The sequence below is a fragment of the Pagrus major genome, chromosome 14, assembly GCF_040436345.1.
Source record: "Pagrus major chromosome 14, Pma_NU_1.0".
NCBI lineage: Eukaryota > Metazoa > Chordata > Actinopteri > Spariformes > Sparidae > Pagrus > Pagrus major.
Window position 1 is genome coordinate 17,014,665 of NC_133228.1, and position 27,825 is coordinate 17,042,489.

The 27,825-nt window shown below is 41.6% G+C and overlaps 3 protein-coding genes across 3 annotated transcripts; 2 read left to right on the forward strand and 1 right to left on the reverse strand.

Annotated features, from left to right (window-relative positions):
• The first annotated feature begins 275 nt into the window (after positions 1-275).
• On the forward strand, positions 276-2,149 carry ccdc59 (coiled-coil domain containing 59). Its single transcript, XM_073480841.1, has 4 exons — positions 276-508; positions 847-1,207; positions 1,527-1,635; positions 1,730-2,149. The coding sequence occupies exons 1-4, from the start codon at positions 361-363 to the stop codon at positions 1,892-1,894; spliced, it is 783 nt and encodes a 260-aa protein (XP_073336942.1). The 5' UTR covers positions 276-360; the 3' UTR covers positions 1,895-2,149.
• A 1,434-nt stretch (positions 2,150-3,583) lies between these two features.
• On the forward strand, positions 3,584-14,529 carry cracr2ab (calcium release activated channel regulator 2Ab). The gene is made up of 17 exons (XM_073480407.1): positions 3,584-3,736; positions 6,524-6,635; positions 7,089-7,278; positions 7,410-7,556; positions 8,585-8,675; positions 9,475-9,570; positions 9,686-9,873; positions 9,946-10,017; positions 10,212-10,260; positions 10,357-10,439; positions 10,806-11,373; positions 11,992-12,130; positions 12,594-12,675; positions 13,366-13,480; positions 13,665-13,766; positions 14,127-14,203; positions 14,373-14,529. The coding sequence occupies exons 1-17, from the start codon at positions 3,584-3,586 to the stop codon at positions 14,458-14,460; spliced, it is 2,352 nt and encodes a 783-aa protein (XP_073336508.1). The 3' UTR covers positions 14,461-14,529.
• Positions 14,530-14,886: 357 nt separating this feature from the next.
• prmt8b (protein arginine methyltransferase 8b) lies at positions 14,887-27,708 on the reverse strand. The gene is made up of 10 exons (XM_073480260.1): positions 26,769-27,708; positions 25,872-26,096; positions 23,769-23,924; positions 23,048-23,111; positions 21,517-21,659; positions 21,124-21,211; positions 19,676-19,791; positions 17,961-18,111; positions 16,963-17,084; positions 14,887-15,705 (listed from the first exon to the last, which is right to left on the reverse strand). Exons 1-10 carry the CDS (start codon positions 26,835-26,837, stop codon positions 15,622-15,624), a joined length of 1,218 nt encoding a protein of 405 aa, XP_073336361.1. The 5' UTR covers positions 26,838-27,708; the 3' UTR covers positions 14,887-15,621.
• Between the last annotated feature and the right edge of the window lie 117 nt (positions 27,709-27,825).

Below are 27,825 nucleotides of genomic sequence, written 5' to 3' on the forward strand. Positions count from 1 at the left end.
TGGGCCCATTATGAAGATTAATAAAACCGATATCCCTCCCTTGTTTGTCATTAACACGATTCCCCTCATAAAAACTATGTAAATGTATTTAATTCAAGTCGTTTGTTCAGTTATTAAGAGCCATGTTGGTGTGTACAGTTGTCCACAAAGGCATGACTGAAAAAAATGCCTACGTATCCAATGAACCGCCTCAGAAATTAAAATTAAATGTATATTTTCCGCGTTTGAATGCTCTGTGATCGATTGACATGGCTTGTATACGTCATCACGCCGCGTCCGTAAGGAGATGGCACGCAGGCTGGAGTGAATCCCACATGACTGTTGTAAACATTCCGCTTTTACCGATAAGATTTCGCACAAATGGCACCGACAGATCAAAAAATGAAGAATAAGAAGTTTACGGCGAAAGAAGGCAACTGGAAAAAATCTAAAAGTAACGTTCAGGGTGTCAATAAGAAGAGGAAATGGGTCCCCGAGCACAAAGTATTCGAAGGAAATCTTAAAGAAGGTAAGTTTTTGCTAAACACAACTCATAGCTTGGCTGTTCAAGTAGTAAAGGAGCCGTAGATAGGTACTTGATGCGATTTTGGTTAGTTCGTTCAGCTGTATTGAAATATAATGTTAATGTAGTAATATCATTTTCTCTCTAGATAAACATGCCAAACTCAATTAAGAAATCTTTCAATTTAAGATGTTATTTCTACGTGACGCCAATTGATTAAAGAGAAAAAAAGATTTCATGGATTTTACTAAATATCTGAGTCTTCTAATGAATTCGGCATACAGGTCCACCAAGTAGATGCCAACTATTTAATTTCATGCCATGTCTTTGTTTTCTCTCTTAAGGCCAAGGATTTGCTTTTAAGAGGAAGGAAAAAGTCAAACATGAGTACAACAAGCTGCTGCGGAAGGAGAGGAAGAAGAACCCAGTGTCCAAATCGCTCTACAAGGAGGAGTACCCAGAACACCTCAAGCATCTGTACATGGCCGAGGCAGAGAAGCTGAAGAACGAGGCCTGGACCCACAGAATGAACAGGAGTAAGCTGAGAATGAAAGGGAAGGAGAGGGGAGAAGAAGGAGGGGAAGATGATGCCGGTGCACACCAGAGTGAAGCTGCTGATCCAGAACCAGAGGTGACTGGTGGATCTGAGCTGACAGATTCTGTCACGGAGAACCCTGAAGTAACATCAGCCACAGAGAAAGAAAGGTGAGAAAAAGACTGGACTTCGGCAGCTTTAAAACACGATTCTCAAAACAAACACACAAAAAACTGTCCATCATGAGTCTGACAACAATAACTGATTAATTCATTTCTTTATTATACTATAGTTGTTTATTATTATGATATTTAAACTCATTCAGAAACCACTGATAAAGCATTTTAAGCTTGACTGAGTTTTTAAGGTTTCACTCTAAATGTCAGCAGCATAAAGATTGACTAAACTAGAGTGTGGTTAGGGTATCGAGTTTTTAAAGTTTGGGAAACACGTAATATGTAATAATGCCTTTATAATCGTCTCTTCCAGTCTTCCAATGAGCAACCGGATGAGGAAGAAACTGCTGAAGAAAACGTCATATCAGAGGACAAAAGAGGAATTTGAGACAATCAAAGAGAAACGGAGAAAAAAGAAAGAGGTGACTGTTTTTTATCTGTATTAACAGTTACACACGAGAAATTAAAAAAACATTGTGTTTATTTTAACTTCTTCTTTTTCGTGTTTAATCCCAGGAGTTCCTGAAGAGCAAGCAGCAGAGAGAAGAAGCCATTGAGAAGTACAAACAGAAAAAGGTGGAGACGTTTCAGATGCTCAGCAAAAAGACGAAGAAAGGACAGCCCAACCTGAACCTCCAGATGGAGTATTTGCTTCAGAAGATCCAAGGAACCGGGAAATGACACCCGAGTCAGAAAAGAGTGGACTTACTTGACTGTTTTTTAAAAAACACAGAGGACGATCAGGACTACAAAAGATACTCTTTTCTGTGGTGTCTTATATTTTATTCTTTTCCCCAGTATTTTGTCCATGAAAATCTAAAACTGCGCCCCATTTTAATCTCACACCACAAGATGGCATTGTAAGATACGAAGAGACTGAAAAACATGCTCATGTAAGACATTTTCTGATCAATAAATGTAAGAGTTTCCTTCAAAGTGCTGTTTCTTTCAAAGACCCAGTTACGACAGTTGCAGCCTAATTGCCCTGTAACAAGAGAGTCATTCATTAATCGCTAATTTGTCACTGGTGAAGTAGTTATGGTTTCATTAACCCTTCAGATAACCCAATATTTGTTTCAACTATCATAATACAGAGCAGCCATTTTAAAACCCCTGTCAGCAACAGATTAACATTCAAGATGTTAAGTGGTGGTCTTGTGGCCGCTGTCGTCACAGTAACAGGCAATGTAAACCTGTCGTATACATGTAGCCCGCATAAAGAGAGTTCACCCTGCCACCCTCTCTCTCTGTGTGTGTGTGTGAGCAGCGTGCTTGCAAAGCCTCAGGCCGCTTCCTCATGACATCACATGGTTGCAGAATGACTTCTCCAGCATTTCATCTGAGCGAGGCGAGACTTCCTAAACAGAGAGCGCGGTCACTGCTCTGTTGATACTTGGAGCGGAAAAAGGCTTCATTCAGTGTGTTGAGCCTGTCACTTGTGAGAAAGGTAAGAGAGTTCCTTCTGCTTCTTGTTTATGTAAAGGAGTGATTTGTAGTTCAACGCAAAGTACGTTAAAGCTGTGTTTTGCTTTAAAGAAAGGCCCAAAGCTTTTTTTACACTTTGGTATTTAGAAGTGTAACAGTTTTTGACAGTTATTTTAAACTGCTTGTGAGAGGCCTGTGGATAGAGGGAGTGTATTTAAGGATACTAAAAGCAGTGTCATGTATTTAATGTCCAGTTTTCAGTTTATTTAACATCTTTCTTAAAAAATAAAACAACTTCCCCATCCCACGAAGAGGCTACTCGCTGTATCTTGGCTTCAAAATCAAACCTCTTCCTCTCATGTTCCTTTTTTTTATCTACTTTCTGTCAAGACAAACGTCAGCCCAGCTCTTACAACGGAAAACAAAACGGTATTTCAAATCTTTATTTGGGTCATGAAGTTTTTCCTGAAAGCAAGAAAGGGGCTGCTGGAGCACAGAGGGGGACAGGTTACAAGCCCTGCAGTCTTGCAGGCATTACGCCGTCATGTGTTCTGTATGGCTGGGTATTAAGATAATCCTTTACAGTGTGTTTACATACCTTTGTGAGTTGGCTTAATAGGAAAGGGAAGTACTGTAACGTTGTAACAAGTGTGGCGCTGTTGCAATAAGCGCTGGTGAAACATTTTCTTAAAAAATAAAAATAAAAATCACACCCTATCGATGCTTTTTCACAGGAGCTTGCACTTAGTTTTGAGTGAAGTCAAGCCACAAAGTTATCAGCCATCTCATCATCTGATGCTGCTTCCTGTCTATGTCGTCATGGCGACTGCAAGTGCCCCAGAGCACTGGATACAAGGCCAGTGAGGAGGCCTGATGTCTGATTCCACCCCTGACTGCCGTTGAAGTACATGCTACAGACTGTGCTGCTTGAGAAGAGTCCTAGACATGGAGGAGCAGGGCAGGGTGAATGGCCTCCGACAGAGTGCAGGGCAGAGGGGCTCGGACTGGGGACGGATCACCCTGTTGGACAAGACCAAGGAGTTCTTCAGGACCTGCGACGTGGAGGGCAAAGGCTTCATCACCCGCACAGATATGAGGGTTAGAGAAGAAGGCTGTGTGTGTGTGTGTTGTTAAAATGTGTGTATTAGATTGAGGTGGGATGGAGTGGCTACGTCTAAGAGCACATTTGTACAGTCTGCACTCTATCAGAGCTGTAAACTGTCCAGTTTATCAGGAGAGATATTGATGCCGTGATTTAAAGCTGCAACTCAGGATTATTTTCTTAAAGAATAATCTATAAAATATTAAAAGATTTGTGGTAAATACCAATCACGAGCTCAAAGTAGTGTTTTAAAAATGCTTTTAATGTCGGAACAACAGTTCTAAACGCAAAGATATTCAGTTAACTATCATATAAGACCAGACAAAGTAGAAATATTCACCTTTAAGAGTCTGAAACCTACAATTTTTTCCCTAATTAGTTATCAAAATTGTTCCCAATTATTGGGAATGATCCTTTTTGCGTCACAATTTTCATTTTTGCAGAAAAAAACTATTGAAAATTTGTGATGATGTGACTTTTGTTGGTATATGTACAAAAACAAACATCTGGAGAACAACATTTGTAGGCCAGGGCGTCTCTGCAGACCTACAGTACTTCACTATAATGCTGTTTTGTCACACGTTTTACCTTTATCAAAAAATTGCAGCTTCTTTGCAGCTTCCACTTCCATACTGTTTGCTGGCTGATAAAGTCTCAATCCCCAAATTGATCTGAAAACATGTTATTTGCAGCCTATTGCAATCTTCATTGTAGCTGCTAAGCTAAAAGCATTAGGAGGATTGTGTTGCAGGGATATCTAGTTAGCATGCTAACCAGCTAGCCCTCTCCTGGTGGTCCAAAGCTCCTGTCCTCGCTGTGTAAACAACCACAGCACCTCCCTGGTGTTCCGAGCTCACAGTCCAGATTGCTAGCTGCATTGCTAAATGAGCTAACTTACTGACGTCAGCTACAGTTAGCTGCAGTAAATGGTTACCATGGTGATATACTACCCCCATTTGTTTGCAGGATGAATTTGACCGATTCTCACATATTGCACCTTTAACCATTTTAGAACAAGTCCCCATCTGCTTCAGTTGTTTAGGAGAACGCTGCAACACTGTTTAGCTGCGAAGCTCCAGAAATGTTTCGTGGACTACAAAACCTCACCCCTCTCTTCATCAGTACGGGGCTGGCTATATAATGACTGAATTTTTATTTTTAGCTGAACTTTTCCGTTAATGATTTTAAGAGAGGTTTGTTTGTCCTCCACAGTCTCATTATTCAGTGTTTCAGTCTGTCCTTTTAAATGCATGCACGCTCTGTGAATGCATTAAGCCTCCACTAGGAAGAAGAATGGGTGAAGAGGATACGCTTTTACCTGCGGTGTGATTCAGCATCATGCGGGGCTGCAACGGCAGTGAATGGCGAGCAGGAAATGCTTGCTTCTGATATATGTATTTATATATTTTTCCCGTGTGTTATATCACTGTTAAAGAAGCACTTCACCCACTCAACACGCTCAAACAGCCAGTGAAGTGGCAGAGTGGCACCATTGATGGAAATGCTAGAGTGTAATGCAGGTTCAGCTCACACACAAACACACACACACACACACACAAACACTCATTATTTCACTTGCTTTAATGAAGGACGAGGGCAGGAACAAAACACACGAGCCTCTTCAAAGCGCTAACATTGTCCGAGCTGTGTTGTCAGTTAATTAGGACAGGGCCCTTGTGAGCGCTGGGCCTTTTGTTGCTGTTGTTTGTGTTGAGGGTTTCCAAGAAAAGCTTTGTACAGTGACACATGGAGCAGCATCATTGTTCCAGTGTTTGCTCTGCACTTTAGGTACAACAACACAGAGCCTGATATGAAAGATTTAACAGAAATATATTTACATTTATTTAGAGCTTATGTGTTAATATTCTAGTTTATTATTCATGTCAAACGGTATTGCAGTGTGACAGTATTTTCAGCTTGTAATTACATATAACAGCGACATGAAGAAGCTTATGTTTGAAATTAGTTAGTATTGAAATATATATTTAATAATGTACTTTTAATGTACTGTTGTATATGTCAAATAATATATTCTGTATATGTTGACAAATGAATATACCAATTATTACCGTTTTAAAGAAAATATATTTTGTGGAAAAATACCATCGATTTTCTATAAATAGACATATTATCTAGTAACATATGCTCAATATATCCTTTATTAAATAATATATTATATAAAATAATATATTCTGTATATGTTGACTAATAACTATACCAATTTTTGCCAATTTTTTATATATTTTATTAAAAAAAACATTTTCTAAAAAATATACATATTATCGAATAATACATACAAAATATGTTATCAAACAATATATCATAAATAATAAAATAATATATTCTTCATATATTGACGAACCAATTATTGCTGTTTAAATACCATACATTTTCTGAAAATATACATATTATCTAGTAAATTATGCGACATATGTTTAAAATAATAGATTTGTAAATAATATCAGTATTTCATGTATTTAGCAAATATTATCTTGAAGCAAAATTACAATATCCAGTATGTTGTCATGTATCGTTAAATATATGTGAAATCTTTCCATATATTAAAATGTATTTTTAACTACATAACATTTTTCAGTATATGTTAATAAATGCTTGCTCTGTAAGGCTCCATGTGTTTAGTTGTAGCGTCACTAAATTGCTTGTAATCTAACTCTAACCACATCCATAGTAAAATGTGTACTATGTGTCTAATTGATGGTAATTCTTGTTCGGTTCAGTATAACCGCATTGAAATGTCCTGTGTGTTTATGTTTTCATGGCAGAGGCTCCACAGAGAGCTGCCTCTGTCTGCGGAGGAGCTGGAGGACGTGTTTGACTCTCTGGATACAGCCGGCAGTGGTTACCTCACACTGGAGGCATTCTCCTCTGGATTCAGTAGGTGTCCTGCTGTTAGTTTGGTTCATAAAGCCGCGTTTGATTTGTGTTTGAACATCTTTCTGTCAATCAAACGTCGAGTAAATGACGACAACGACAAGTAACGGTTGACTTGAACTCAGATAATCACTTACATGGATGCCATTTGTTTTGTGTTGTAGGCTTAAAGAGTAATTCTGGTATTTTTTACTTCTGACCCTCTTTTCACATATTTTGGGGTCTTTTTGCTTGATTTTGTCACTGACAGGCTCCGATTGGTTTTCAACATTATGGTATTTTATTTTGGCGAGTTAGTTCAGATCCACACCAACCCTTTAAAACACCAAAGTCACACAATAATACAGAAAAACTAATTGATCAAGGCAGCGGTACACTGGCATCTCCCAATTGAACACCAAGCTAAACTAACGATGCTTCTGAGGATCTCAAACATGCTATGTGGTTTCATCTCAGGTCAGTTCCTGCATGGCCGGAGGATCTCTGTGGTTGATGACCAAAATCAGGCTCCCGGTCCTGTGTTTAGAGCCAAGGAAGCTCTTTATCAGAGCCAATGGGAGGCCAAGCTGTCAGGAGTTGATGAGGAGGAGGAGAAGCACTTCTGTATGCTGCTGGACAGCCTGGGGGCCAGTAATGTGTTTGAGGAGTGAGTGTAATCACTGCAAATCCTTGTGTTTTATGTATTATTTGTGCTTTCTGCACATGAGAATCTGTTGTTTGACTGCCATAATCCATACTTGACATGTGGTTTAATGTTACTCATCTTCCTCTCTCCAGTGCAGGCGAGGTGCGCAGTCTCTGGGCCCAGCTCAGGCGAGATGAGCCTCACCTCTTGTCCAATTTTGAGGAGTTCCTGGCCAGGGTCACCTCCCAGATCAAGGAGGCCCACCAGGAGAAGAAGGAGATGGAGAGCGCCCTCCAGAGGTAGTGCACATACTCTCCTGGCTAAGGCTGTTTTCCCTCCAGTTGTGGGATTTTGTATTATTACATGCAAGAAACACCTTGTATTCACTGCTTTATGACGTATTTTAGTGGCATTTTATCCAGTGAAGCTCTTCTTTGCCTTGGCGGGCGATGAAATGAAAATAAAAACAAAGGGACAAGACGAAGCTGGAAGCGAGGGAATGAAGAGAGGAGGAATACATTAACATATGGTACGCAGGCTGGAGAATCAAACTGAAAGCGCAGGGATTAAAAGAAACGTGGTGCTGCAGCCGTGAGAGTGGATCCTGGGTTAAAAAGGCCACAATTCTCAATTGGTTCCCACACTTAAAGCGTTTAAGTACTTTCTGTACCACATGAAGCAAATGTTCTGCTGTCTAATTGGCTGCCTAAAGGGTTTATGTGCGTGTGTTTACATTACTGCGCCACGCCAGGCCCGCAGCCCGAGAGTGTTTGCATGGATTTACCTGTAAGTCTCTATAGAACAACCCCTTTATCCGTGTCAAATGACCACTAATCTGAAGTCTGCTGTTGTGAAAATCCATTAATATTCTGCATGATGGGGACATGAAAAGCAGTAAGTAATATATAGTATAATATGTGTTGGTTGGTATAGATTTACTCCCATGATACGCAGAGAAACATGTTTGAAGATGACGGCAAATTGCAGCTGAAATCAGTGTGATTTAGTGGGTATGGTAGTTTTCTCATGGCACTGCATGGTACTGTGCAACAGCTTGTTATTCCTCTAGACCTTACTAATTGGCTGTTGGGGTCTTAACAATTGTCAGAGGGAATGTAAATACCACTCAGTATTCTTTTGAAAGTGAAGTCAGCTGCTGTGTGTGTGTGTGTTTTGAGTATTTACATGTTATTGCAGATACAGAGGGAGCAATGCAATCTTAAGCTCAACCTAGACAACAATGCTGCTCTGTTCCTGGATCATCGATTCACCACGAGCCCTGAAAACTGTCGTATGTCTGATATCTAGTAACGTCCCTCTTTTGCAGGAAAGCTGCGACACACGACAGCGAGATCCGTAATTTATACGAAGAGATGGAGGCGCAGATCAATAACGAGAAAGACAGGCTGCTGCTGAAGGTACGGGAGCTCGACATGAACAAAGCCAAACAAAGCGGCACCTCTTTGAGCGACAGAATAACGTCAGAGAAGTCATTTCCTGTTCTTTACAAAATGTTGTCTGTGTTTTCTCCCCCTCCACTCAAAAACCTGCTTATTGTCACTTCAGTTGGATGTTTGAATTTCACTCTGCAGTGTAAAAGTAAATATATTGTGTTGAGATGTGACTATGGTAGAAGTGAAAGTCTTTAAGGAGACATGTTGTGCTCATTTTTAGGGTCATAATTCTATTTTAGGTTACTACTAGAATAGGTTTACATGCTTTAGTTCTCAAAAACACATCGGTTTTCTCGTACTGTCCAGTGCTGCAGCTCTGTATTCCCCCTCTGTTTTAGCTCCTGTCTCTTTAAGCCCCCCCCCCCCATACCCAGTCTCCTCTGATTGGTCAGCTCACACACGCCTGACCCGGCACCGCTAACAACAACAGAGCAGTCGTGCTAAATTGATTCTCACGTGCCAAACGAGCCGCGAGTGCCATTACGCAAATGTGTGACATGGTGATGTAGCATGGAGTCACAGAATTAAAGGCGGGACTACTGACGAGGCGTTTCATGAGCAGTGTTTTCTGTGGGAGAGAGGAGTTTCTGTTGGCGCAGACTTTTAACCTAAATAAAACGCTTAAGGAAAGGAAAAAACGAAAAAGCATAATAGGTCTCCTTTAAATTGTCTCATATTAAATGTACTTACATATCTTAAAACATGTGCGGAGGGGATCTTTGTTTCTGCTCGTCAACCCTCTGACCTTTAACCTTTTCCTCAGGACTCTGAGCGTCTTCAGCTGCGCAGCCATGACTTGGAGCACCAGCTGTCTTCGAAGGAGAAAGAGCTGGACCATCTTTTCCAGAAGCAGAAAAGAGTGAGTATAATGATGTAACACATCGACGTGAACCGAGATGGATAACATGCAGTTCATGCTGAGCCTTGTTTCCTCTATAAGTACACTCACCCAGCATCAGTGCATTTCTCTCCAGTTAGAGCTCCAGTGCCGCGAGCTGAACAGCGAGAAGCAGGAGAGCTACGTGGAGAACGTCAAGCTGAAGATGACCAACGACGAGCTGGCCCGGGCGCTGGAGAGCACCAGCCAGGAGCTGTCGCTGGCCCAGGACCAGCTGGCCATGCTGCAGGAGCAGGCCGCCCGGCTGCACCAGGAGAAAGAGATGTAGGCACCAATGAAGCAAGGAAGTTTTATACGACTACAAACGCACACGCTCACTTTGTTTTCTTGTTCTAGGGAAATGTACAGAGTGACTGAGGGACTGCAGAGAGAGAAGCAGAGTCTCATGAAGCAGCTTGATCTCCTCAGGTACGATAAGAACATCCCCTGAGAACAAATCAAACCAGGGTAGGAATGATTTTTTTTGGCTTCTGGTTCAGTCCTAATTGGCAAACCTCACAAATCTGGTTGCAGACTACGTGAGAGAGTCGGTGCTTCTCATGCTTCAGTGCCTCCTTTTCACCCATCTTTTTTTCGTTAATTCCCCTTTTCGATCTTTCCAGAGAGATGAACAAACATTTAAAAGACGAGCGCGACATATGCTGCGGTGTAGTGAGTATACGTTTGATCTAACTGCACTGCAGCTGCATCTGTCATTGATAAAATACCTCTCTAACACAAACATACATCCCCTTTTGTTTAAATAAGCCACGGACCTCGCTCAGGAAGAAGCAGAAGCAGAGAGCGGGCCTCGCCAACTTATTCGATGACACCAGCCAGCCGGCGAAAAGGTGATTCATTTATCTTCTCAGCTCTCTTTAACACAAATCATCTCTGTCAGAGTGTGACAAGGAATTTCAGCCTCGGCGTGATGTGAAAATCATGTTTCAGAGGAGGAAAAACAGAGGATATCTGATTCTATTCACTTACAAAAATCAACTGAATTAACACTTTAGTTTTTAGACCAAACTCAGAAACATTTGAGCGCTTTTGGCCTCCAGATTTTCATCTCAGTCAAGTGGATTGATCCAGTATATCCTCTGTTTCTCCTCTGTTTTTCAAAGAGCCCCACTGTTGGTGGACGGGTCCTACCAGTCTTTGGAGGCTTTGCCTATAGAGCACCTTCAAATCGTGTTTGTTGCTTCCTCCTCCTGCAGTGAGGATGACACCCCAACCGCCCCGTCCTCCTCAGCCACCACCGTCAGCGCCCCTGCATGTCAGCAACGCCCTGCAGCAAAGTATAACTTAGTAAACGGTTATGCAAGTCCTGCTCCACCCAAAGTTTACGATGTGAGAGCAAAGGCTAAAAGATCGCCCACCAAGACATCCGCCGCGAAAAGGGTGATGGGGAAAGACAGAGTGAGAGCGGAGAAAGCAGAGAAAGCGGAAATCGAGAAGAAGACGGGGGTGGAAGAGGAGGTCCTGGACGGCCCTCCAGACGGGTGGCCCCTCCGCCGAGTCATCTCCATCGAGGAGGACCACCTGCCCCACCTGCTCCTAGGAGGGCCGCAACTTCTGCTGCATCAGCTCAGCGAGGAGGAGGACGAGGTGGAAGAAGAGGAGGAAGAGGAAGTTCAGAGTGACAGCGAAACAAGTGTTGTCATGGCTGCCACGCCACCTTCTAGTCGGGCTGTAGTCCCTGTGTTGGGAGAAGCTTATATGGCGAGGAAATCCCGCTTTAGGATGTCTCCAAGAAGGCAGCCTGTCGGGAAGGAGACCCAGCAAGTATGTCCACAATACCTTTCGATCTTAAAGGGTAGCCACCAGTTTCACATATTAAAGGGGCACTATGTAGTTTTGAAGAAGTATAGTATTTACAATATTAATGAGATAATAAAACAAACTCAGAAATATTCATTTTTTCCATAACTGAATAAACAAGATGTTCTCAGAGGAAATAAGGTCCTCAGAACACTGGCTTTTGTTGCTCCAGAGGAAGCTGCATGTAATCTGATAGATTGACTGAAGTGATGTCATTCAGTTGCATCGTGGGTAATGTAGGCACCAGGTTTTGAGAAAAAACCCACAAATTATCAAAATCGATACAGCAAAACCGGAGCTACCGCCTTTTTATTCCAGGCATTCTTCTCCCTTTTCAAAACCTGTTGCCTACATTACCCACAGTGCAACAGAGTGACATCACTGGAGGAAATTTATCAGATTACATGCAGCTTCCTCTGGAGCCACAAAAAGGCTTTATACTACTTTTTCCATATATTCAATAGTACTCCCCAAGACCTGTAAACACACTCAAAGCTGTATAACTGGTGAAGTTATCCTTTAATAAAAACATGTTATAAAATGAGCCAGATAAATTAACTTTTTCCTGTTTTATCGTCTCAGGAGCCAAACGAAGGCGCACTGTTTGCCCCGGACCGTCTGTTTAAAGTGGTCCTGGTCGGCAACTCGAGCGTAGGCAAAACGTCCCTGCTCCGCTCCTTCTGTGAGGGCCGTTTCCACCCTTCCACAATCGCTACTGTGGGTGAGAAGAAAAACACTGTCATGATGTTATATTGTAATGTACAAAAGCCGATCCGAACCCGAGTGGCACGTGTGTGTGCATATGTGTGTTTGTGGATGCTAACACAGAAGATCGGCGGGGCGACTTAGCATCACATGAAAGGGCTTGTGAAGTCACACTGCCTGTCTGAGAGCCCTGGCACACATTGTACTGCAGATTATGTCACTTCTGATGAATTTTTCTCCTCGCTTTCATCTTTCCCCAACCCCTCACCAAAGCCTTGTTATCTCCACTTTGTTCCCCCCTTTTTACTCTTAAATGAGTTTGTATCACAACTCACTAGTGGTGCCCCCGACTGGCCATGTTTGGCTTTGTTGCTCTGTGAAAACACAGTGGATTTAAGCTTAATATGAGCAGTGCAGCCACATTCTCCTACTATGAAATTATTAATACGCCCTGATTATACTGTGTTGATTATGTTCAGGTATTGACTACAGTGTGAAGACACTAACCCTGGACAATATGCAGGTCGCAATGCAGCTCTGGGACACGGCAGGTCAAGAGAGGTGAGTTCTATTTATTTTATAGACAGAAAAAAACACACAAAAAAGGATATTCAACCTAAAACATAACTTGGATTTGCAAGTTTGCTGAGATAATAAAGTCATAATACACTTATATTCAATAGATGTAATATTGATATTTGTATAAATTGTTTACCACCATTCCTTAGTATGAAAAATGTAATATAACACAGCTCACTATGGATCGACTGATTATCCATCTAGTCGATTATAAGATCTGATTTTCAGCATTTTTCTGATATAAATCTGATTTAAAAATGCACTACTTTGGCTCTGATGCAACATGCAATCTGAAAAGTCACTAGTAACTGAAGTTATTAAATAAATGTAGTGAGAAGTACATTAAAAAACGTAGTAGTAATGTAGTAGAGTGGAAGTGTAAAGTAGCAGAAAATGTAAACGCTCAATTAAAGTACAAGTACCTTGAATTTGTACTTAAGTTATGTACTTAGTTACTTTTCATCAGTGTTTATATATTTCCAGTTTATATTAAGTTTTATGTGTTCAGGACATAATATTTTGTGACAATATAATAAAGCGTTCATCCAGAAAAAAGTTTTCTTTCCTTTAAGGGTTGTTATATCTGATAATAATAAAAACAATTGTGTCAGAACATAAATATCTCACCTTTGCAAACCCAGTGGTGACAGTCAAACTCTGTCGTTGCCGCAGGTTTCGCAGCATAACCAAGCAGTTCTTCCGTAAGGCAGACGGCGTGGTGCTGATGTACGACGTCACCGTGGAGGAGAGCTTCAGGGCTGTGATACCCTGGCTCACTAACGTCCAGGTCTGACCTTTGACCCAGGAAGTCCTCTGCGACTCTTTATTTCCTTCATGTGTAGACTTGCGACAACATAGCCTTTCATGTGTCAAACGTTTTAACTTGTTATTGGAGGAAAAGCACAGACTGTTCTGATCGATATCTTCTGTGAAAAAAGGCTGAACTAAATCATTGCACTACTGTTTTTCAGGAAGCAGCAGGAGAAGGGATCCCCATCCTCCTCTTGGGCAATAAAATGGACATGGATGATGAAAGACAGGTGTCATTCAAAGAGGCCGAGCAACTGGCTTATGTGAGTTTCATTCAAAGCTTGTTCATTTCATTTTATGTGCAATTATTTTGATAATCAATAATTGAGTCATTTTTAAAGAAAAAAAGCCACAATTCTCTGATTTCAGCTTCTTAAATGTGAATATCTTCTGGTTTCTTTACACCTCTATGACAATAAACTGAATGTGTTTTGGTTGAGCACAAAACAAGTCATTTGAGGGCCTCATGTTGAGCTTGAAAAAAACACTGATCCATATTTTTCAACATGTTTTGACATTTTATTGACCAAACAACTAATTAATAATCAACAGATTATCGACATTGAAAGTAATCAGAAGTCGCTGCTCTTCTTGTTGACTTCCTTTTTTAATATCCTGTGCAGGAAAACAAGGTGATGTTCTCTGAGGTCAGTGCCTACACTGCCAAGAATGTGACCGAGTCCCTGACACACCTGGCCAGGTAAGATCAAGGCTGTGAATCAAATAAGTGTGTCAAATATCTATGGTAATAATAAAGGGAATGCACACTGCCCACTCGTCATCGGATACAGAGCAGATGGCCTTTTTGTACTTACTTGAACTTTAAATTAATCTGATTGGCTCGTGCTCTGTTCTCTGTCTTCACTCAGGGTGCTAATGGAGCAGGAGGACACAGTGAGAGACACAACAGTCGTCCTCAGTGCTCAGCCTGTGAGGAGGAAAGCCTGCTGCAAGTGAAGTGTAAACTCAATTTACTGAGTTTTTCTTGGACGATGGATTTGTGTTTTTTAGACGACACTGAAATCATGATCATGGAAACTGTGTGGTTTTGCTAACCCTTGGTGCGCAAAATGTCGACATGGACATGAAACCTGCTGTCAAGCTTAAATGATGAGAAATAAACTGCATCATTTCCTGTAAATAATGTTACCTGATCACAGTAGCTTTAAAATAGAAACTGTATTCTAATAACTTTCACTCGAGATATAAATCAGACATATACTGTAGCTTTTTCATGACTGAATGTTAGCTTTCACGTCTTAATTGTCTGGGATAGTTTATGTTAATGTAGTTATATTTTATGTTGAGGCTATAACTGAAATAAATTATTTGGAATTCATTTAAATAGCCGTATAAATGAAAGTCACGTGAGAAAAATCAGACTTGATTCTTTGACATTTTATTCATCATCGTGTTCATCTTTTTACTTATTCTTCGTTTGTCTGATCTCCAAAAACAAAGTGGTACACGTCATATTGCATCTGTGTTTGTTACTTCTCTGAGGCATTGCTCTGTTTTTACTCTGGCACCAAAGTACAGTTCCTCTGGATTATCTTCAATTAAAGAAATTAATTAATTACAGTTCACATCTCTCTGAAATCAATGAAGCAACAAACTCCTACATGCAAATAATAAATAATGAAATCAAACACAATTGATTACTGTACCCTCTATACACAGTGCATAATAAATCTGAACAAATGAGTAAAGGAAAAACAGATGATGACTGTGCTGTAACCCTCCCGACATCAGCCAGATCAATACTTTTCAATTAGCTGCACCAACAATATAAAGACTCATAAATGCTTTTCATTTTATACTCAACTATACAACACTTCCAGAGAACAGTGAGAGAAAAAAAAAAAAAATCAAGTTCGTTTAGGATGTTACATTCAACGATGTGCCCGAGTGGATCAAGTTGGTGCAGTTGGTGGCACTATTGCTGATAGATACTTGCCTATTCTGATGACATCACTTTAGGTGCTGGCAATGACAACATCCGATCGGACGCGTCTGGTCGCCCTCGCCGGCCAACTGGAATGCCTGTTGGAGAGCCCGCCCCTCCTCTCCAAGTGGGTCCCGAAAGGGCTGAGGGTAGTCGGTTGGTTGTTGGTGGGTCTAACGCATTTTATAGTCGTGGGAAATGGCCGCCTCACATAGCTGTCCTTTGAAGTCTAGCTCCATGGTGAACTCCAGATCACGCTACAAAAGATAAAAACGATTTGTATGAAAGAAGCCAAACAAAAAATGTGCTATAAAAGGTATTGAAATGCAGTGGTGGTATTTAATTATGTACATTTACCTCCATTTTACACTGAAATACAAAATTGTAGTATTTCTACCCCACACATTGTACTTTATTCCTCACCTGTAAGTGCAAGTTACTTAAAAAATAAAGATGTTACTTAAAAGACATATGATAAGCTTATATATTAAACTATGAAGATGTAAAAAGATGTTAAAAATTAGCTCCCCTTCAACCTGTTATTAGGCTGTAAATGTATAGATTAATGCAGTAATAATACTGTATGTATACACTATAGTCTAATAGTAGATATAATACTCTCAAGTGACATTTGCACAAAGAGTACTTTTAATACTTTCAGTATGTTTAGCAGCAGTATTTCTAATAATACTGAAGTAATAATAATGTATATGTCTAATGTTTATAATCGTGGTAGCTATAATACTGTAAAGGGACATTTCCAGCAAAATTAGTACTTTTAAGTATATTTTCACTATTTCACTATAAGTATGATTTCTCTCGTGCCCGTAGCTAAATATGAAGCTATCGCTAGCAGCCAGTTAGCTAAACTTAGTCCAAAGCCTAGAAACAAGGGGAAACTGCTAGCCCAGCTTGTGTACGGCTAATACATTAGAGTGGAAAAATGGTCTTTAGCTGCATGCTCTGCTATGGTATTAGCTGCAATGCTAACAATGCTAGCAGCATTTTGCTACATTTCAGAGACTCAAACAGTGTTTATGTAACAAACCTGGTAGCTGTGTGCAGATATTTTAACCAGTTTGAGATGCAACTCTGGAAATGCAGAAACACGAGCAGGCTGATACGTTTTCAGCTCACTGTGCACAAAAGATGTTTGTCCACATTAGTGTGAATACGCTCTTACAACAAGTCTTTGCTGGTTGCATGGCAACTGATTGCAGCCAATAAACAGTCAGACACATAAACAAGATTTAACAGTATCTAATTGGTGAGGGTTAGAGTTTGTTTTTCGACAATTTTTCTATCTTTAGACAGCGCCAGCCTAATTACCCCGTTTCCTGTCATTGTGCTAAGCTGAGCTAATCGGCTGCTGGCTGTAACCATTGATTGACGGACAGATTTGAGATTGGTACGCCAGAAAGTTAATAAGCATATTTTTCCAAAATGTCAAACTTTTCCTGGGCTGTTAAAATCTAAAATAGTGAACTTTTGTGCCTCTTTCTTACGAGTCTTACCACGTTCTTCTCATTGGGCCTCACAGCAATACTGCCGAAGATCTCTTCTCCCTTCTTGACAGTTAAGTAGTCCTCTAAGTAAAACACTGTCTGCTTCCAGTGTGTGCTGGCAGCATCTGGAGCTGAAGAAAACGTGTGAAAAAGAAACATGATACAGAGTGAACAGAAGTAAGATAAGGTGTAAAATTATGAAAATTACAAAATCGGCACTCAGCTCTCTCAGGCGAATAAATTGAACAGCAAAGTGGCTGAAACTCACTCACCCAGAGAAATACAGAAGCTGATAGGAGAGAACTCCTTCAGTGATGCTGAGCCTCAGGCCCAACAGACTCGGCCAAACATAGAACCTCCTCTACACAACATTATGTAAGTGCTGGATGCATGAATGTATTAACATAAGCTTACATAACAGCTAAGCTACCCTCTCTATTATAGGCATCCTCGACGCCACGATATCAGAAGCGCTCGGTGATTCCAGCGGCTCGTGTAGCGCCAGCAGAGTGTAGCCAAGAGCAGAGATGCTGAAGTGCGAAATAGATTTCACTGCTCTGTACTCTGTATCTCAAAGAAATATGGGATACTTGCTGGGTTTTTCACTGTAGGGGAAGTGGAGTGTGAACACTTTTCTTAGTTCTTACATTTTAATGATGTCTTCTGTGGAAACCAAAGCTTAAAGATTTGGTTAACTCAAATTCTCATTCACCTCCAGTGTAAATGACCTAAATCAGCTGTTGTTTTTCACGTTTACTCGTTCAAGGGTGTTTTTTAAAAGTTTGCCGCTTTTATTTTGAAAGGCAGCAAAACAAAAAGAGAGTGAAAGTGTACAAGAGGTGATGTATTTACACAATATTATCCTATTATTTATGCAATATTGATATTTCAATTTTAATATCAAGCTTCCTTCACTTTCACTGTATTAGGGTGGAGGCGGAAATCTCAAAATGTAGGCCGAAAAAACTAATTGTGTGGCTGGAGACCACTAGGGGGACGTAACGCACCAGTGGAGAAGCCAGTCTTCTTGTGACACTTGGTGAACTCGATGTTGAAGTAGGTGACCAGGGCGTGGACGTAATCGTTGCGCTGGATCTGCAGACAGAAGGCTGAGGTGAAGGACAGGTCCTCTGGCTTCACAGTGTAGATGTCCACTTCCTGGAAAAAACAAATGAATATTTTCAAGAGATATCAGCGCCTCTCAATTCTTGAAATGTCCCGTGTGATGAAACACACCACATGTACAAGCACAGACACACACAACAAGGTGTCACCCCCACTTGCCACCTCTCACACACATGCGCTACATGTGTGTGTCAATCCGTCTTGATTATTCACCATGATGATTGTGCATGTGTGTATGTGTGTGTGTGTGTGTGTGTGTGTGTGTGTGAAAGCCCACAGGTTGAATCACGGCTGGCAAACGAAGCCTGCTCACAGTACACATGCTGTGTGGGTGTCCTCCCTCAAGTCTACAAGGGAGGGAGGCTATGTGTGTGTGTGTGTGTGTGTGCGTGTGTGTCTGTGTGTATGTGTGTGTGTGTGTTTCCTCGTGTCTATATCAAGCACCGCCTTTTGAATATGGCCACAAATTCAAGTATCACATTTTGTTACCTGGCAGGCATCGCTGTGGGTCTGAAAATAGGAGAGGAGCAGGTGTGTGTCTGCTTTGCATGTAGAAGACGTATTTAAGAGGATATGTGTGTGTCTGTGTGTGTGTTTGTGTGTTTGTGTGTGCGTGTGTGGGAGGAGGGGGGGATTTTACACTGCAACCTGTTCATCTTGCCCGGCCTATAGGGCTACGGATTGCTCGGCCATGTGGCGTCAGCATGACAGATTGTGATTTAACACCTCTGTCCTTTCCAGTGATACACGGCCGGTATCATATACAGCAAAGTGTGGGAGGGGAGAGAGAAAAAAGTCCCTGGGAGTGATTTTGTAATTTTAGCGTGTGAGGAATGAGTGACAGTTTGAATTAAGATGGGGGGGAAAGGGTGAATAAGCCCTGAATACATTCATGTGAAAGAGATACAGAAGGTGAGAATTAATCTTCAGACCAGCATGTCACTAACTACTAACCACCCTCCAACCTGACACATAAATCACTTTCTTGAGCACAAAAGGAGGGTTAGTGCAAGTGATGGGGAGCCGGTTGACTCAATGCCTTCTCTCGCGTGACATTTTACCATCGTGCGGAGGGAAAGACCTCCGTATTCGCTCAGACAAGTGAGGCCTGACATTGTCTAAATCAGAGAATGTGACAGAAGATGATGGGTAAGAAGAAGAAGCGAGAGGGGAAGGAGTGAGAATTGGGACTGCGAAATGATACGAGACAAAAAAGACGCAAGGGGAATGAAGATACTGGATGCTCAAAATAGAAAAAAAGCAGGGTAGGAAGGGGAGAGAAGGAACAGTGAAAGGGTAAAAGCGATGAAATGAAAGGTGGAGGTGAGGGGAACAAAGAGAGAAGCTATGCCTCCCTGAAAGCTCTTATCCTCTGTTCATTTGTGAGTTGAAAGACGAGCCTCTGTTGTTTCTTCAAGCATGAAAACTATTACAGGTATCCAGAAAATAGTCTGAGCCGACGATAGCTGTCTCTGACTTTATTTTAGGAATTCACATAGCAGACAACACACAGATTTTTTCAAAACAACAAGGCACGAAGGGCAAATGCTTAAGGTGTGTTCATACGCCTTCATCGCACCACATCACACACACTAACCTTTAGGAGGCAGGCGTTAGTCACCACCTGCTTGGGATCTACCACATCCACCAGAGGCTCTTTGATGGCCACATTGCGAATGCAGCTCATGTCGAAGCCGTACACGTTTTCCCACCCTGCGCACACACACACACACACACCATATAAATTTGAAGTGGAGCACCCACATGAAAACACGTGCATCACAGTATGTGTTTTGTGGATTTTTACTTTCTGAATGTTCATTCTCTGTTCTCTCTGCTCCTGCCAAGCTGTCAGCATGACCAAACACAAAAAAAACAGGTAGAAGAGAAAGTAAAACAAGCGCTTAACCCTGCCAGGAAAAGAGTCCCGTGCTCACGCTCTTTCTGTCTATCCAGCCCCTTATGTGGAGAAAGACAAGCCCTCCTGGAAATAGACTCCGGCCTCCTCCACCACCTCCGCCATGTCTGGCAGGCTTTTTTTTTATATTACAATTTGGACTGAAAACACACAGAGCAGGCTTTTCCTCCCCCATTCCCTCTGTCCCTCCACTCCACCTATCTTTGTCAGGGGGCCAAACACTAAGCCTGAACGATGAGAAGGTGGAATATGCCACCGACGCAACGAGAAACTAAAAATACGAGCGCGAGGGTTCGGGTTGACTGAGTTCCTTTGGGATTTATGTGAAAGTATGTATGTAATAGAACAGAGAGGCCCACCTGTGCAGTAAAAGGAAACTCGGTAGGAGTTATTAACCCAGATTCGGTGTCTAAGTACGAGTGTGAAAGGCACCTTTAATATAGCTGCTTTGATCTGGATCACAATGTTAAGCTCAGCACTCCTACTGTTATAGCTATTTGAACAGAACTAGAGGAGAGAGTGTGCTGTAGGATAAAGGCACCACACTGGTTTAAATACTTTTGGTTGCCTTCTACCTTCTACTAAGGCATATTTACACAGGGTTTCTATATTGGAACAAGCCATTGGTACTGATAGACTGGGTTGCCAGGTTGTAAAAAACTCTTGGTTGTCGTGTTGAAATGTCTTGATTCTAACACCTGGTATTAAAATGCCTGTGGAGGCAAAGGAAAACTAATTGTTCATACAAGGTGTAAATGCGTAATGTGATCACATCTGCCTGACCACATCTGGAGGTAGTCTTGTAGTCTCGCATTGTGATCTGATCTTAGGTCAACGCAAAGACCTTTTGCTGTCCCCAAGTGCTGAAATATGAATTAATGCAACTTTAATTAAAATATCCCTTAACGTTGATGAATCTTTTAGCTAAAGTTTTCATAAAGTGTGCCTTATTACAAAGTCGAACCACACTGTTTTAAACTTAACTTTAATTTAATTTTGCTTTATCTGCAAAGTGCCCATTAATTATGCACTGCACAGCTGAGAGGGAGACAGAGAGAGATAGATGAAAGCAATGACTTGGCATAAACGTGAGAGAAAAACTTAACAAATGTGCCATAATTACTCACAATGAATCTTGAAGTCCTTGTACTGCCTGTCTTCAATGGCCACCACATAGAGAGCTGCTCTGTCAGGGAACATCAGGCCTCCTGGTTTCTGAATGGAAGAGAAGCCTTAGGAATCATTGCACACACGCACAAAGGCCATCCATCACTTTTATTATTCGCACACCTGGCACGTAATATAAGATCTCATGTGCCGAGTCTGAAGCCTGCAGGCTGCTACTGAGGTGAGAAACCAAATCATTCACGTATGACCTCAACATTTGAGCAACAGCAGACACATGCAGCAAAAAGCGTACAGTAAATCCTCTACTTCATCACTGTCTGCTGTGTTTATGTGTCAAAGCCTTATTTGTACAGCCAGCAACACACACACACTCTCCAGCAGCTCCGTCATACCAGCCACTTGTCCCTGGCGAAGATGACGGTGTTGAGCATGGACTCGTAGAAGAGGCAATAGCCCATCCACTCTGAGATGATAATGTCCACCTTCTCCACAGGAAGCTCCACCTCCTCCACCTTGCCCTTGAAGATGGTAATGACTGCAGTGGGGAGAGAGCCACAAAAACAGCAGGCGACAAATTACTACACGGCATCTTCATCATCTTCATTAATGCAAATCGGGACAATGGCTCTATTCTCAGATGACATTGTTTTTTTTAATGCCTCGGTGTAAATTAGTCGAGCTTAATTACTGCGCTCATGGCACGCCGCTGTATTTTATGCATCAATTTGGGTCGTATTGTTTTCTGTTTTCTATTCTGGCCTCTTTGACCCATGATTCAGAGGTACAAGGAGGGAAATATACAGCAAAGTAATACAGATGTAATACAAGTGGGAGTTCAGAATTATCATGTCTGTTAATTAGATAATAATACTCAAAAATAAACAGTTTGTTTTTATCTGTAATTGCGTAAAAAAAATAAGTGTAAGTAATGCTTTTGTTTTGAAAACATGTTTTTGATGGTTTTTACATTCATTCTTTTTTAAAACTTGTCTTCAAGAGCGAGAACTGAGGCCTCTTAGCTTGTATTGACTTTGCCTGGTACGATGGAGTATTAGGGCCATACATAACATCATAATTTAGCAAGAGAAAAGTCAGAACATTATGAGAATAAAAGATATAAAATATCAAGAAAAGGAATCCTATGAAAATAAAGTCATAATTTAAAAGAAAAATACATTATATTATGAAAAAAGTCTAGGATAATAGGAAAATATATTACCAGCAACCTACAAAACAGGGGAGAGTGCAATGTCCAATAAAATATTTAGGGTAACTCCACCAATTTTACACATTAAAGTGTGTCTACAGCTCTGGAATAAGCTGCATATAATCTGATAAATTGCCTTTAATGAGGTCACTCACTGGCTAAGCTGCATTGTGGGTAATGTAGGCACCAGGTTTTGAACTAGCTTAAAAAAAGAAAAAATGTGTGATGTGCTCATAAGGTTTGTAGATGAAGTTGATGACATAAAACATTAAATATATTATCTTTGTAATGTTTTCAACTGAGTTTAGGTCAAGAAGGAACCACTACTGTTTTAATAACAGCCTACACATTTAAGTGTTACTTTAACACGTGGGTGTTAATTCTCGTATGCCTTACCATCAGTATCAAAAGCATGAAATGTAAATATAACCATATATGCCAGCCCTCCATCTTCAAAGTTCAGGGTGGCATTTTACAATCAGCACCACTGAGAGGAATTCTGATTGATGGCAGAGATTATGGTTATTTGACATCTGAGGCGAGCTGCCAGTTAACCATCAGAGCTGTGACTAATATCGCCGGGTGTGACGGTAATGATGGAAATATGCTGATTTTTCACGCTCCTTCTTATCCAGATGTCATCGCACAGTTCTGCACTCAGACAGATGGATATAAGATATATAGTAGTTAGGGAAAAGAAAAACACTTTGACTTACCGTTGTGTAGGTGATTCGACTTGATGATCTTCTCTGAATATTCGGAGATACTTGAACATTCAATCTGTTGACACAAGGACAAAAAAAATGACACTTCTTGAAACATTATCTTAATAATTCATAAAAACATATTTTATATATTCCTTAGCTAGAAAAAAACATTTCCTCCTTAGTGAAGTGCAGCGTTGTTAGCTACCATCATCCCTCCCCATGCACTGTAGGTTTACCTTTGGGGTGATATCGGAAGGACAAATTTAATCAAACCCCTGCTAATCCATCTAACAGAACAGCTCCTCTCAGACCTTGTGCAGCATAAAAACTAATAGATCATTTCGCCCTCCGATCCATACGCGTAATACAGTATATGAATCATACATAACTGCGGGAGACACTGCTGGTAATGTATAACCTGTGACTTACAGCTGTGCTCAAAGGGGACCAAAGTGCCTCTTATTTCCTCTGTGTGTAAGACTGTCTGAGAGAGAGATTACCAATTTCTTGACTGAACACAAGATGCTGCTTTTAGAGAGGCAGGCTACGTGCGTGCATGGATGAGAGATGATGTGCGGCGGAGCCAGATATGATATTAATTTGGACACTGAACGGGTGCGCTGCTTTTTCTCTCTCTCATGAAGATTTAAACAGAAGCAGAGGCTGCTGGACGATTATAATGAAGAATTTAAAGTGTGGAGTGGTCGAAGGGTGTATCTGTCTGACTCACCCCATACACGTGTTTGGCGCCGGCGTTGGCAGCGAACATCGAGAGGATCCCCGTGCCGCTCCCGACATCCAGGACAATTTTATCTTTGAACACGTGCTTGTTGTGGTACATGGCGTTCCGGTAGGTCAGCGTCCGCACCTCGTCTTTCAGCATCTCCTGTTCGATTTTGAGATAAAACTTGAGATATTTTTTTCTTGAATAACATCCAAACCACTATAGATCCTATACTGAACTGGTTTAGACGACCTGGAGAATAGTGTGAATTATAACAAAGCTCAAAGGAAAACATAATACACATAATGATACATAATGAACACACTAATGTGTATGCATTATGCTAAAAGCAGACAGTCCCACACTTCCTTCCGCCTGTGCATACCTCATTTTTTCATGTATAATGAGGTAGATGAGGCAGTATTTAGGCCAGGAGCCGTTGTGACAGTGGCGAAGCTTCTTGAAATAGACAGGAGTACAACACAAAGCCTTTGGGGACCACCTGATATCCATCTCCCTGAGCCCATTCACACATCCCACTTTCAAGAAAGAAAGACTTGCTTTTCACTCCTCTAATCAGGACACTCTCTTTGTCTGCAAGGCGACAAAAACCTGACCCACATGCTAAATATGGACATTTAAAAAGGTCTATACGTCCTCAAACTTTTTCCAACACAGATCGAGGTCATTAGCTGGGGTATAGCTCGGCGTTCTTGTTTAGTAGCTCACTGTAGATGACTGTAAAAGGCAGACACGGATTCTGTTCATTTATGGACTATTACCATGCGCCTGGTGTCTTTTGTGCCAGTTGGTAATGGAAAAGCCTGCTCTTTTGTCAGCTAGGAGACACTATCCACCAATGCTGATAAGTCAGTACCTTTCTCCACAAGATATCATTTTTTAACCCTAAAGATCCCCTCCACACATTTATTAAAGCACACAAAAAAAACTTTAATGTGTGTATGACATGTTTTTTGCAGAAAAAGTAGAATTAACACATTGAAATCTTTTAAATGGCACCTCCCTCATTAAAAATCCAGATTATATGAATCTGCAAATAGTACATTCACAGTTTATGTAAACTGGAGTCTTCAAGTTTCAATATAACAACAGTGTGTGCTCAACATTGGTGTCAAACTCTACACATGTCATAATTCAACACAGTGAAGCTCAAACATTTAAAATACTGGAGAAGAAAAACAGATTTTTTGACTGGAAGTTGAGTAGTTTGACAGTTGCCTCTGATGCTAATATTTGGAGTTGCTTTTAATTTTGCAGGAAGCACATGTTGAATTTTGACATTTGAGTAAAATGTGTTATTTTAAAGAGGTGCTAGAGGTCGCAGCTTTGAACTTTAAGCTCCTGAAATTGTTTTTTTAAAGGGATGTTATCATGTTTTTGATGGTTGGATGCTTTGTTAAAAGTGCAAGAGAACTGAGGACTCGTCTTGAGCTTGTATTGACTAACTGGCAAGAGTACAGTCTCATGGCAACCTTCTTGGCGACTACTAAAGAATTAATTTTCTCCATGTCTGTTCGGTTCATTCTTAGGTCCTGATACTTATGTTGCTGATGTGCCAAAAGGTTAAGTATTTCTTTATTTCTGAAACCTACACTGAACTTCACAAGGTTCTCTATGGTCCTCATCTTAACTGATCTTCTGATTTTACTCCTCTAACATCACACCTAGTCAACTTTATTCTCACAATATTGTGACATTTTTCTCGTAATATAAACAACTTTATTCTCGGAGTCTTTTCCCTCACTGTGGCCCTCGTACTCCGTTGTAGCCTGGACCTTTGTTTTGTTGTTTTTCATTGTTTGGGCTTAAACTTGGCGTCTGTACTGCTACAGCACAATTGATTTTCAGATTTGGAATCAAGTGTCTGCATGCAACAGTTTCTTAATTATGGATAAAATATCATCTATGCCAGAAAGAAAAGTTGGATCACGACCAAAACCGAAGCCTATCCGCCAATAACAATCTGTTGGTGTTAAATCAGTTTTTGACATATCCTGCTGACAGAAATTCAGACTAACAGGGTTGAAACTCCTTGGCGAGTTCAGGTGCATCGGGAAGCGTGTGGTGTCATTCTTTCACCCTACCTACCTCGTGGATGCCGAAGTGAGCATAAGAGTCAAAGTAGTAGTCCCGTGATGTCATTTCCTCCGGGCTGATGAACTTGGCAATCTTGCCTCGACCGGGACAGGTGGCCAGGGCCGCTACATGAGGCGTGTGGGGGATGCAGGGCACATGGTGGGTAGTAGGCACTGGTTTAGGCAGTGGGGAGGGCTGGGCCGACTGAGAGAGGGGGGACGTGACAGGCTGCTGCCGCTGTTGAGGAGGAAAGAGACAGAAGAGGGGGAGAGTTGTGTCAGGATTTGCAAATTGCAGACAACAATTAATCAAATGGGGTTTGAGGGATGGCAGTGACAGACTTGCAGGTGTCATTTTGAGCACTGGGACTGCAATATCACAGCTCAAGCACCAGATGTAGCCTATATAGTGTCTAGAGCGTATTACAACACCAGTGGACCTGCTGCATGAGCAAACCGAAGGGGGAAGAAAGCAGTTATAAAATATAAATATACAGTCTTTGTCATTACACGGAGAGGAGACTCAGAGAAGAGCCGGCAAAAAGATGCAGGTTCCGTTTCAGCACCAAGGACAGCGGACACAGCCGCGTTCAACATGCATCCACAGCGGATCATTTAACCTTAACTGCAAAATAATCTGCGTGCATTATCACCGTTATTGCAAAGTACAGCGGGTCTACCTATCAGCCTAACATCTGCAGGACACTGGGAGATACACTTCCCCTTTGCATGCACGCCATCGCAGTGCAACAGCGATCCCAAACGTGGCTGGAATGACGATAAGAGAATGAAAAATGTAGCCTAAATGTTAACGTGCAAGTCAAATGTGTTGTCACGGTTAAAATAAGCACAGTGAGAGTGTCCCTGTCCCGCTGCTATCGGGGGTGCAGGACATCACAAGGTCCCCTACCTCCGAGCTGTCCGCCTCCGCCATCTTCCGCCGTAGCAGCAAACAACGCGACGAATGCCTCAGTCCCATGAGAGCCGGCGAGATTTAGGCTACAACTCTTTGAAGTGTACCCGAGGATTGTGAAAGCTTCACAGAAACGTGTCAAAAATAACACAAAGCCACCGAATATATGGCTGGCACACATGTACAGATGAAAGTCATGAAAACAGACGTGTAGAGAGGCACCGTTTCGACCAATTTAAATCCATTCCCCGAGAAAAAGACACAGAAAAAAGTTGTTAAATGGATTTGCGCGAGGGAAAAAGCGTGCAGTAATCCATACTGTGAATGTGATACAGGTGTTTCAGAGGGGAGGGTTCGTGCTGCGGCTAAAAGGTTGCGGGTTTGATACCGACGGGAGTGTCCATCAACACCCGGGCGACCCGTCCAGGCGTCGCCGTGCGCGGCAACGAAGACACCTGCTCGCTCATTTTTTAAAAATCTCCATAAAAAAAAGGTGTCACCCAGGAAAAAGAGAAAAAAAAGGCACCAAGTTGAGAAGCAAAACTGAAAAAAAACCTTCCGCTCTTCTACCTTTACTCTCGTGCCTTCGTGTGCACCGCGGGAAAAGTCCTCCGCGTAATCCCGGAGAGAGAGAAAGTTAAAAGGGGGTTCAAACTGCGTGAACGTGCGCCGACGTTACACACCAGCCCCCGCCGGGTGACATGACACGAATCGTGACAACAAAATGTTGTAATAACAGCCACGGGAAAAAGGATATCTCTCAGATACCTCCTCACGCCAGACTTTACCACAGAGGCAGCAAACCAGCTCTCTGACAACCAAGCTCCTCAGCCGCCCGCTTATATAACATGTTTGACAGCCTGCTCCACGATAGTATCATTATTCATCTGATAATATACTTTCTTCAGTTATTAAAGTAGCCAACATGCTATGATATTTAAAGTTTAAAGTAGCCCATTTCCGGTGATACGTTCATATTTTAATTAAACGTAACCTCAGTCACAGGTGTGCGGTTTTAGCTCGATCCTAAGTGGCATGGAACTCAACTCAGCCA